We start from the raw sequence: 12342 nt of genomic DNA, 5'->3' as shown, positions 1-12342 counted from the left end.
GTTTTGCCTCCACGGGAGTAGAATCAATCTGAAATGGACACTTCTTTTCCCATCCCAGCCATCTTTTAAAGAAAGCGCAGAGGAATCCAAATCCCAGTCTTAATCATCATTCCATCCCCTTATATTTCTGATATCTCTTCGCAAATTTGCCCCACTGAGGCCTCATAAACATCCTAGCAGCGTTTCTTACACAGCATGAAGAAAGATCAAAGCAAATGAACCCAAGTAGCAGAAGCAAAGCCTAAGCCATCCACAAAAAAATCCATAAAGCTTGTGTATTAGTGAAAAAGGACAGTCTAACACCGTTGATCAATAGGAAGAAAAATGAAGATCGGAAGCCTACAACATTACTTCCAAATCTCACAAACTGCGTTACCGTTTATATCTGCAGAAGCAAGTTCATCAAGAAAATTTACTTTCTGCTTGCTGATCTATTACATTCCAAAAGACCACCCCCTGCCCCAACACGCACACACACCATTTTTCACAGCCTTATCTCACCAGAGAAGCTAGGGCCCCTATCAAAATGAGGAAATAAAGTGGCTTGCCAAAACTCAAACACTATATTTTACCGCCACATTAACGAGAATAACACATCAAGATCCCGAATGCTAGTTAAGTTGTATGACTGAACAGCTTTAATCACGAAACTCACCAAGGCATTCAAAAGGGGCCAAGCCCAAACACAAAGTTTCAAAACAAAACCTCTCCCGGGTTGGGGGAGTAGCTGAGCTGGGAGCAAAAAGTACTACCCAGCAGCCCCGTTCGGCTACTAAGAAAGATCTCAAACTTATCAAAAACAGCCACAACTGCAGCTCCTGTCACCCAGAAGCGTAAGTAGAGGAGAGCTCGAGACAGTGCCGAGAGCTGGCCTTTCTGGAGACAGCCAGGCTGAGCCCAGCTCAGACGAGGAAGTAACTGCCAGATAAAAAAGCCCCGACCAGCTCCAACTGCAATCTCCGTGCCTCCCATAACTGCCCACATTCCCGCCCCACTTGGGGCTCTGGGAGAAAAGGAACAGGGCGCAGGTCTCCTGGGAGAGGCTGGGGACCACAGGTCCGCGTCTTCGAGAGGGCAGCGGCAACACTGGCCGAACTCTGAGGCTCCCGGGAGCTCAAGATTCGAGAGTCTGCTCCGAAGGCGTGTTGGGGGGAACGCCGAGAAAGGGTCGCCCAGGAGGCGGGGCCTGCCGGCTGCAAGCAGCAGCTCCGGGCACCCTGGCCGCCCCCCGGGGGTAACAGGGGCGCATACCCCGACGCGGAAGCCATGCCTGCAAGAGCTCGGGGTGCCGAGGTGCCGGCGGGGGGCGCTAAGGAGATGCGGGGGCACGGAAATGGGTCACCCCCATCCCACCGCCCCCTCACAAAGGCCCCCGGGGAGGCCGCCCGCAGGCCCCGCAGCCCCGGCCTCGAGTGCCCGACTCGGCCGCCACTCACCGCTAGGTCCTGGGGCACCGCCCCGCTCATGGCCCGCACCGTGCCGGCCCGCCAGGCTCGAGTGCGCAGCGCAGGCCCCGGATCTCCGCTCGCCGCCGCCGCCGCGGGGACTGAGGCCGAGGCTGAGGCCGCAGTGTCCGCGAACAGAAGCAGCAGTCGCTTGCCCACCGGGGAGGCCGCCGCGTCCGCCATCGCCGGGGCCGGCCTGACCCGCGCTCCCGCCCGCCGCCTCCCACCGCCTCCGCCGCCAAGCGCCCGATCCGCCCGCAAGGCCTCCCTCCGCACCACCCGCGGCCGCCGTTCCCCCCCACCCCCCCCAACAGCCACCACCAACCACCGGCGCCGCGCAGCGCCCCCCGTGGCCGGGAGCGGAGCCGCAGCCTGGGCCCCGCACAGCGCCCCCCGCGCTCTGGAGCGGGGCGGCAGCTCCTGGCCCCTCGCAGCGCTCCGCCCCAATCTCCCCGGGGCCTGCAGTGCCCCCTGCGGTCGGGAGGGGAATTGCAGGTTCGGCCGGGGTAGGGAAGTGGGCGGTTCCTTCAGCTTCCCCCTGGCACCATCCCTGGTCTCAATCTTCCTTTAGGGAGTCGTACATATGAGAGGGCTTTTTAGCTTGCTCTCCTCGGATGCCAAAGACATTTACGGGGTAAGAGGGTGAGGGGCAAGGTACCTAGAGAGTGGGTGTTTTGAGCTATTTAGTATCTCCAATACCCCCACTGATTTCCTATCCTGAAAATATGAGCCACCCAACCTGCTGTCTTGCAGGAAATGTTCTCCCCATTGGTCCATGAGACACAATATCTTTCTTCTCATTGGCCCATAACAGCACCATTCTATACTGCCAGTATTTCTTAGGTTCCTTTCCAATTGGCCAATGTATTACTTCCATTGGATGCATAACACCACTCTTTCCACTGACTGAAGGCCAACGCGCCCCCCTCCCCATCTTGGTGTGTTTCCTAAAACCAACCTAACTTCTTCCCCTTCCTAGTCTACCAATGTTATTAAGTCTACGTGTTTCTCCATTCAACTCTTAGGGGAACTGGAAATAGACCAGCAGTAAAGGGGTTCTCTTAGTAGCACCCCATCTTACCATGGAATTAGTGGGGCTGGGGGCAAAGAAAATTCTGTAACTCTTATCTGAATGCATTTAATACAGGTGTGGGAGACTGGTAGCTCCTAATTAGAAAAGGAGCCTGTAGAGAAAGTGAGATGCTGAGATTTTTGGCTAGATTGTTACCCACAATAAGCAACAGGAAATTGCCTCAATTATGTAAAGTTGGCAATATCAGGGACTAGCACGTTCCATGGTCTCATGGATGCGGAGACTGAGTATTCACAAAACGAGTACAAAAGATAAAGGGTCTAGTAATAACCCATGACTGTTGCTCTAAAAGTGACTTTTTTTCATTGATTTTCCCTACAGACAGGAAAGAGCAGTAGGTTCTGTGCCTACCCAGCTATCTCCTGTCCATAACCTTGTCTACACCCTTGACCTACTTTTCTTGTAACAAAAGGCTTAGGGAGAGGGGTAACCAACTATTGACTTTATACTTTTACTAAAGTATAAAACATATAGGAAAATCATTCTAGAACCAACCCTGTGGAGCGCCAAGGAAACATTCCTCCCTCCACTTCTTTTTAACTTCCATCTCCCACAGCCAACCTGAGGCCTGACTCAGAATGTTTTTCTGGGCTGAGAGCCACCTCTTAAAGCACATGGCCCATAAGCTGTAGTTGGTAGAAGGGGAACAAGGGTGAATCCATACAAGATCTATCTGCCTTGCAACTTTTCTATCAAAATTAACTGCTGAGATTTTCTCCCATACAGAGATTTAACTACTGCCCCAATGTCCAAGGCTGATTTCTCAGCAGAGAGACAGAAATGTACCTAAGTTCAGGGATGGGAAAGGCAAAAAGAGAAATGCATTCAACAAATGTGGCCAGCACTTTTCATGTGCCAGGAACTTCCCAAAGTGTTGGGGACACAATATTGAATAAAACAAAACTCTTGCCCTCATGGAGTTTACATTCTTTCCTATATTAACAAGACTTCAGGAATGAAAAATGAAATCACACTTGGCCTCACAGAAAATAAACAGCAGAAAAATCCAACAAAAATAAACTCAAAAGAAAGAAAGGGGGAGACAAAGTCATTTTAGATGTTCAAACTTTACCCCTGCTCAAGCAGTAGGTGAAATGAAACATCAGTTTTAAACAAAAAACAAATGTAATTCTAAGCTTCTTTAACTACATGCCACTGCCCTCCACTTCCCAAAAGCCCTTCCTTTGTTTCCAGTGCAGATAACAACCCTCACTTTTTCTAGGGTGTATTTGCAGCCCTGCAAAGATTCCTGCTCCAGGTAGTCAAGTCAATCCTGTCCTCCTGAGCACACTTCATTGGTATTCAATGATGAGTGCCACCAATTTGAAGCAGGAAACCAGGACATAGGCTAAGCAACTTGACTCTTCTTGCTGCCTGGCAAATTAACACCACAACTGGTAAAGAAAGGCTAAGCCTTAGGGACAGAGGCTCCTGCCTGGATCTCTGAGCAACTACACTTCACCTACACACATTGGAAGAATGTCAACATAGAGAGAAGAAAGCGTAGAATAGAAAGGTCTAAAGAAAGAGGGAGCCACATAGCTTCTTTCCGCAAACCAACACTCCAAAAGGAAACATTAGGGAAAATACTGTCTTCTACAACAAAAGAGAAGCTTTGCAGCTAGGATAATTTTCCAAAAGCAGTATTTTTAGGATGGAAAAATTGCCTAGGTCTTTGGAATCTGAATTCTGATGACTAAACCTTTATCTCTCCAGGATGTAACATGTGAAAACTTAAGAAAGATCCCTGGCCGTCTCCCACCCTGCCTTCTCCCTACTTCCCAAAGCCTACAAACCAATCTAGACAAGTTCCTGACTGTACCATAAACCATTTCTCAGTGAGCTGGAATGCATTAATACTTGACTTCAACTTGCTGGAAGTGAGAGTGACAGCAGGCAGGAGGAGACAAGTATAAGTGCCAGGGAAAGAGAGACCAAACCAGACTGCCAAAAATAACCAAGGCCTTAGCAGAAGCCTGGGCCACAGTATAACATCCTGCCATGGCCGGCAAAGGGCCTAGGGTCCAAATACTGCCCCTTTTTGAAAGGTTGACCTACATCTTAGAGGAAGGGGCTGAAAGAGTTAGGTGGTCTCCTACCCTGCTTCTTCCTTGTCTGTCTTTGTGGGGAAGGGAAGAAGACACTGTAGTACACAAGGTTGCTTGGGAAAATGGATTATTCTAATAAAACTTTATTTTTTCAAACACAGCCACAGAGGCAGAACCTCATGTTTAACACACACAGACTTATGGATTTTTTTTTAATATAAAACAAAGTTTACGAAAATTTTTTTTCCACTTTTTGTATTTGTAATCCCATTAGCACAGGGACTTTGGCAGCAGGTGGGAGTGAAGGGCAGCTGGGCTGCCACTGGGCAGTCACTGGGCACAGGAAGAGAGCACCAGCCTGGGGAGTGGCTTCACTCACACACACAGGGATACTCACCTACTGGCCAACCACACCACACACACAGCACAGATGCAGACATCTACCCAGTGTCAGCCACATGCCCTGGAGGTGTGCTCCACTCTGGGTAAGCCCAATATGTGAAAATTCAAATAGTCAAAACAGCTAAAGTGGAGGGAGGTTGCTTGCTTTACAAAAAGAAGCAATCATAGGCTGCTTTTAAATGGTCAGCAGTCCAAATGCATTGAAAAACAGCATTTGGTTTACACAGAACTGTTGAAACAGATCTACTGTGTAAAGCAAAATGAACCACTTCTTGAAAAGTGTTCCAGGGCCACAGGTTCTTAGATTGGGAAGCAAGATGATAGTTCTGACTAGCTTAGTTTTCCAGACTGAAAGTAATGGAATTAAAATAATGATAACTGTAGACCTTCTTCCCTAAGGATGGTGCCCTGGGGCTTTGGGGAAACCAGGATGGAGGCAGAATCACTGCCTCACTTCTTCAGCTTAGGGCCTGCAGAAACTCACTGGCATTGCCAGTGACCTGTGGGAAGCTGGCACAGCCAATCTGCAGCAGAGAGCCCAGGGATGAGGATACCCCAGAAGGAAAAGAAGTTGGCACCAGGGAAATTATGGCCTGAAGAGGGAGAAGAGCCAGGGGAGGAATGAAACCATAGATGGGCAACTCCTGGGCTCACGGTTTCCCTGGATTCTCCAGAGGGCCTCTCTGAAGCCCCTAGAGACCTGGTAGCCCAGTAGTAACTAGCCAGGAGATAGGGAGGAGCCTCTGAGGGCCAGAGGCTTAAGAAGACATGGCCACCTCCTCTCTGGAGTGGAGACGAGGAGGCTGAAGCCTCACTGATGCTCCTGACATGTAGGAGATCCAGAAAATGTCAGGTTCAATTCCATGAGGAAGAAAACACAAAGACCTTGGTCTTCTTCCCTTACAAGAGGAACTGGGTCTTAGGAAACCCTGGAAATTGAACAGAAAAATGCCCTTCTTGCCATAAAGAAGAAGGGCAGGTCCAATTTGGTCATGTAGGGTCTAACCAAAGCTGGACAAAACCTCACAAGCTACTGTGGGGTCAGCTTCAGTATGTGTTTCCACTGGTGCCAGCCCTACCAAGGTACTTAAACCCATCACTGTGGCCACTGGGACCAGCTGTCCTGGCTCAAGTTGTGGGTGAGAAACAAAAAAGTAAATTCAATCCAATGACAACCAAACTCCCAACTGCTTCTCACAGCCTTTGCTTTATACATCCTCAGCCAATCCCTCGGTGAGCCCCAACCTCCCTATGGTCTCTCAGGGCCAATTAAAGGCAAATAAACACTTCCTGGCATGAGTGGAAGACAAGCAAACTATTAAATGCCAACCACCCCTTCCTCCTTCTCAAGCAGGTCGAAAAGGCTGGGCCTGGATCTTGTAAGAATTGGTTTCCTGCAGTCACCTTCCCAACAGCAGTGCTGGGGTGAGCTCACTCATGTCTGCTGGGGACTGAATGCCACTTCTGTTGCAGGTCTGCCTCAGTAGATGCTGCAGACCAATACAGGGCCTTCCTACCTAGTCTATGACCTAGAAGGGCAGAGGGTGAGGGAAAAGGGTCCCATCAGCAGAGGCAGAGAGAGACAGAGAGGGAGTCCCTCAACCCTGCGTCAGTTGCCCGTGTGCTGTGTGCAACTCTATTCAACAGGGCAAAAGAGGCAGGTGGTATATAGCCTAGACAATCTAATGAGAAAAAAAGGCCAGCTCAGAAAAAATATGGTGACACCCCCCACCTGCATTCCCCAATATACTAGATCGAGCTAGTGGGGAGGGGGTGGGGCTGAGGAAAAGATCATTAGCTGAAGTCACAGCACTTAAAACACCCTGCTGTGCCCCAAAATGAAATCCTTTGCAGAGTCGGTGATGCTATGGATTACAAGCCTGGTTCCAGAGCTATTTAGAAAAAAGGAAAACTTTGCGCCCTCCTCTTGACTCCTTGAGCAAACCCAACATCCTGTAAAAAACTCAAGATCCTGGGGGTATCATGATACTCTGCTGTTAAGGAGCAATTGCCTTCCTTCCCTAAGGCTACGCAAACACACCCTTCCACAAGTACACGCCCATGCACGCACACACTCTCACGCAGTTTCTCTGAGGAGGCTGACTCAACCCCCACCCTGGCCAAATTCTAAGACACAAGTGCCCTTTGAAGCAAAGGGGCTAGTGAAATTCCCCGAGCTGGGGTGGGCAGACCCGTTCCTTCCCTGCCCATTGCTCTCTTCGTGGCAGGGATACTCACACTCAGGGCCGCCATGGGAAGGGTCTGCTCTGGGGCTGTCCCTCCCGCCACCAGCTCCGTTTATCTTGTCCCGGCCAGTCTCTCGGCATGGTCGAGCTTGCTGGAGCGAGAAGATTTCCGGCTGCCCTGAGTCGGAGCCCTCCACTCACCCCCATTCCCAGGCTTGGCCCCCAGCCTTGGGGCCTCGACACTTGTTAGTAGCCATGAGAGAGTCAGTCTGTGTGGCCCCAGGAAGTAGCCTCTCAGTTTTAGTTCTCCTCAATCAAATTCAAGTCCAGGTCCCCAAAGTCCTGCTGGCACAGTGTCCGCTTGCTCAGCGCCTGCCGACCCCACCGCACAGCCCCCTCCTCCTCCTCTTCGCTTTCACTCAGCACCTGGGATGAACCCCCAGTGGGGCTGCAGGAAGCAGAGAGGGGTGGGGGGCTACAGGCCATGAACCACGGTGGAGAGATGCTGCTGCCTTCCCGGGCTGTTTCTTGGAGACAGAGACCTCCTGAGTATGGTTTCTGTCAAACAAACAAAGAAGACAGTTACACCTGAAGGCAAGAATTCTAAGGCTTTAGGGTAAGGTTTGTAAACATTCTTTTTTTTTTTTTTGAGACGGAGTCTTGCTTTGTCACCCAGGCTGGAGTGCAGTGGCATGATCTTGGCTCACTGCAAGCTTCGCCTCCTGGGTTCACGCCATTCTCCTGCCTCAGCCTCCTGAGTAGCTGGGACTACAGGCACCCGCCACCATGCCCGGCTAATTTTTTGTATTTTTAGTAGAGACGGGGTTTCACCGTGTTAACCAGGATGGTCTCGATCTCCTGACTTCAAGATCTGCCCGCCTCGGCCTCCCAAAGTGCTGGGATTACAGGTGTGATCTGTAAACTTTCTGACAAAATTTGGAGCCCATTATTTCCATTGGATTCAAGAGTAGAAGCTCTGTGAGGGCAGGAACATCATCTGCAGTGTTTCACTACTCTGTACTGCCAGTGCCTAGTCAGAGTCAGTAAATATTTGCAGATGGGATGGACGACTCTATGAAAAAGTTAAATCAATTCTTAAAGAGGTTTGTAACCCAGTGGTCTAGAAAGAATAATATGAAAAAAGTGAGCAAGTGCATACATACAATAACTATACTCAAACCAGGAAGTCAAAAAACATTGGTCTAACAAATGAATACACTGTAGCAGCCCATCTTGCTTCAGCCCTCACAGAACCACTTTGAGGCAGTGACAGGCAAGTGGCAAAACCAGCTTTGGGCACAAAGAGTAGGTACTGATGATGAAATTTTTTGCAGCTTATGCATTCTTGGAAAGGAGGGAAAGTACCTCTTGCAAGACAATTTGGGATCCCTGTTGGAAGGTTTAACATGGGTCTCACCCCAGTTTCTCTAACTTCCAGGATTAAGGCATTTCACAGGATGGGGGGACTTTCAGTACTAAAACTGGGACAGTCCCAGCCAAGCTGGGATGGTAGGTCACCCTGAGAGCTAAAGCAGGTGCTGTTGGTGGCGGGGGGGAGATGGGAGCGGCAGGGTAATGAAGCTAGGGGCTAGCTCAAAAGCGGAAACAGAACAGAGTCCCCACACTCCCATCCAAGCTCCCCTAGTCTTGCTGGTCCCACCTGATTCATCTTGTCAAAGTCCAAGGAAGGCCGCAGACGCCGGGGGTCCTCCTCATGGCGCCGCTTGACCCCAGTTTTGCGGGCATCCAGATCACAAGGCTGTGAGCGGCTTCGGGGAAGGTTGCGGAGACCTCGAGGTCGCCAGGGCAGCTCTGGTGAGGATGCAGGAGAGCTCCGAGCAGAGGGCAAGAAGCGGCTTGCCTGCGGGCCCAGGCTGGGTGACAAGGAGAAGCGGCGCTGAGGTGGGCAAGGTGACAAGGACTCAGCATCACTCTCCCAGGAGCCACTTTGAGGGGAGGCAGCGCAGGGTCGAGAGGAATCTTGGGCCAGGGCCAGGCTGAAGAAAGGAGGGCTGTAGGGTCTGTGGGCTGGGACACATTGAGAAGAGGCACTGGGAGCTTGGAGGAACCTGAGGCTGGAGACCCGCTTCGGGGGGCTCTGGTGAGGCACCTGCGGCCCACCCCCTCCACCACTGCCCCGGTGCTTGATGGGAGTCCACAGCTTGGAGGGGGCGGGCCGCCACACCGGCTGCCAGCGAGACAGGTCCACGGGCACTGAGAGTGAGCGGCAGTGCCTCTTGGATGGAGGGGCAGGGGGCACAGGAAGCTTCTCTGGGTCTGGGGGCTCAGGTCTTAGGACTTGGGAGAGGGGCTGCTCCTTGGGGGAGCTTCCCCGACTGGGTGGTCTGAGGTGCAGGCTCAGGCCTGAGGGATGGTAGCTGAAGTTGAGGCTGTCCTGGAACTCAGCACAGGAACAGTGGGGCAGGCCCCTCCAGGAAGCACCTTCTGGAAGGCATTTGTAATAAAAATAATATTAATGATAGCTTACATTTTTTAAGAACTTACCACGTGCCACACAATGTATGGAGCATTTTATGTGAAAATTTCCAAAAACTTTATGAGGTAGGTAGTATCATTATCATTATCTCCATTTCACAGATAAGAGAAATTCAGTAACTTTCCCAAAATCACACAGCAATCAAAAGACCAAAGGAGGATTCAAATCCAGGTCTGTCTGATGCGAAGGCCAGGTTTTTAAACCACTATGCTCTGTTGCCTCCATTGTGACCAACTACCTGGAATCAAAAACATTTCATCTACTGCCTGCCATTCCCTCTGAAAGGTAAAAGAAGTCAAAAGAAACAAACACGATTGTGTGTGTCCTGCTCATCCCTCCCCCGCCCCTCCCCTACGCTTGCTCTGGATGCTGAAAAGCAGGCCTATGCTCTCCTTCCTTGGCCTTTCCTCTTCTCATGTGTCAATAGCACCAAGTCAGGAGTTAGTACTGCCAAAAAGTAAGAGGTAATCAGGCAGGTAAGAGATCACTTTTATTCCTAGGGAGGGCAAACAGGGTGGGGAAGGCCTTTGACAGTGAAACCTGGGCTTGGGAAACCCTAAGACTTTGTGCTGCTCATCTTCCTTTGTGTCTGGCCACCCACATATTCCGATTCCCTTCCCCTAGGCCTTCTCTTGAATCCAAACAGATGGAGGGACCAAGAGAAGGAAGGGAAAATGGACTAAAAGAAACAATCCTCACTCACTGTATTCCAACCAAAATTGTGACTTTTGGGAGATGGCTCATTAAGGGACAAAGGGCCTAGTCCAAACTCCTCTGGAGTCCAAGCTGGCTGGAATTCTGCAGGGGCTGGATATTTGGGGCAAATGACAAGTATAAGAAGTTAGACTTGACGGTGGCAAAATTCATACTGAGTGTATTTGGTCTATAGTTCTTCCCTCTACTAACCACTACGAGGGCAGAGACCATGAGTTCCTGCTCTATACTTATGACACAACACCTGGCTTTCAGCAAGTCTTTGATAAACAGGAGGAAGAGACTGAATGAACATGTTTTTGCCAACTCACTTCCCTTGCTAGGTATCCTAGAAAAGAAAATGAGATGCAGAACAGCTGAGCAGCATGAGTTAAGGAGTTCTGATTGTCCACCAGTGATGCCTCCATCTAAATGTCCCTACCATCAGGGGCCCTTTAACTAATTAATAATCTAGGAATTTATACCTCAGATATATTTTCACATGTGAAAAAATGATATATGTACAAGGTTATTCACTACAGTTTCTTTTTTTTTTTCTTTGAGATGGCGTCTTGCTCTGTCGCCCAGGCTAGAGTGCAGTGGGCACGATCTCGGCTCACTGCAACCTCCACCTCCTGGGTTCAGACAACTCTCCCGCCTCAGCCTCCCAAGTAGCTGGGAATACAGGCACCTGCCACCATGCCCGGCTAATTTTTGTATTTTTAGTAGAGACGGGGTTTCACCATGATGGCCAGGCTGGTCTCGAACCCCTGGCCTCAAGCTATCTGCCCACCTCGGCCTCCCAAAGTGCTGGGATTACAGGCATGAGTCACCACGTTTGGCCCACTACAGTTTTATGTACTGAAACAAGATTGGAAATAACCTAAATGTACATCAATAGAAGATTTGTGAAATAAGCCACTGTACATCTATGCAGTGTAATAATATGCAGCTATATATAACAAGAGAATGCTCAGCATTCTGATAGGGAAAGATCTCCTAGCTATATTAAAGTTTTTTTTTTTTTTTCTTTTTTTGAGATGGAGTCTTTCTTTGTTGCCCAGGCTGGAGTACAGTGGCGTAATCTGCGCTTACTACAACCTCCGCCTCCCGGGTTCAAGTGATTCTTCTGCCTTGCCCTCCCGAGTAGCTGGGATTACAGATGTGCACTACCATGCCAGGCTAATTTTTGTATTTTTAGTAGAGGCAGGGTTTCATTGTGTTGGCCAGGCTGGTCTCGAACTCCTAATCTCATGATCAGCCCACCTCGGCCTCCCAAAGTGCTAGGATTACAAGCATGAGCCACTGTGCCCAGTGATTTTTTTTTTTTTGAGATGGAGTTTCACTCTTGTTGCCCAGGCTGGAGCACTGCAATGGCGCCATCTTGCCTCACCGCAACCTCCGCCTCCTGGGTTCAAGCGATTCTCCTGCCTCAGCCTCCCTAGTAGCTGGAATTACAGGCATGAGCCACCACACCCAGCTAATTTTATATTTTTAGTAGAGATGGGGTTTCTCCATGTTCGTCAGGCTGGTCTCAAACTCCTGACCTCAGGTGATCTCCCTGCCTCAGCCCCCCAAAGTGCTGGGATTATAGGCGTTAGCCACCAGGCCCGGTCCTATTTTTTTTTTTTTTTAAGGTACAAAATAATATATAGTATGCAACCTTTTGTGTTAAAAATGTGGAAGTAAGGCCGGGCGCGGTGGCTCAAGCCTGTAATCCCAGCACTTTGGGAGGCCGAGACGGGCGGATCACGAGGTCAGGAGATCGAGACCATCCTGGCTAACACAGTGAAACCCCGTCTCTACTAAAAATACAAAAAACTAGCCGGGCGAGGTGGCGGGCGCCTGTAGTCCGAGCTACTCCGGAGGCTGAGGCAGGAGAATGGCGCAAACCCGGGAGGCGGAGCTTGCAGTGAGCTGAGATCCGGCCACTGCACTCCAGCCCGGGCTACAGAGCAAGACTCCGTCTCAAAAAAAA

General features: G+C 50.2%; 2 protein-coding genes across 6 annotated transcripts in view; both read right to left on the bottom strand.

Moving 5' to 3' along the window:
* Positions 1 to 1822, bottom strand: part of KDM3B (lysine demethylase 3B) — an 86618-nt gene extending 84796 nt beyond the window's left edge. The window contains exon 1 of the mRNA XM_025386961.1: positions 1437 to 1822. Coding sequence (XP_025242746.1) covers positions 1437 to 1628 — 192 coding nt within the window. The 5' untranslated portion in view covers positions 1629 to 1822. The remainder of the gene's footprint in view (positions 1 to 1436) is intronic.
* A 2874-nt stretch (positions 1823 to 4696) lies between these two features.
* The window catches only part of FAM53C (family with sequence similarity 53 member C), a 13174-nt gene continuing 5528 nt past the window's right edge, over positions 4697 to 12342 (bottom strand). For 3 of the 5 annotated variants that reach the window (XM_025386967.1, XM_025386966.1, XM_025386969.1), the window contains exons 4-5: positions 8835 to 9619; positions 4697 to 7732 (exon numbers count right to left, since the gene is read on the bottom strand). In XM_025386967.1, the coding sequence (XP_025242752.1) occupies positions 7475 to 7732; positions 8835 to 9619 (1043 nt within the window). In that variant the 3' untranslated portion in view covers positions 4697 to 7474. The remainder of the gene's footprint in view (positions 7733 to 8834; positions 9620 to 12342) is intronic. The other 2 variants (XM_025386968.1, XM_025386970.1) reach the window with 2 other exon arrangements.

Source organism: Theropithecus gelada, chromosome 6 (assembly GCF_003255815.1).
Source record: "Theropithecus gelada isolate Dixy chromosome 6, Tgel_1.0, whole genome shotgun sequence".
Lineage (NCBI taxonomy): Eukaryota > Metazoa > Chordata > Mammalia > Primates > Cercopithecidae > Theropithecus > Theropithecus gelada.
The sequence above is the reverse complement of the archived record's forward strand: the minus strand, read 5'-3'. Positions and strand labels throughout refer to the sequence as shown.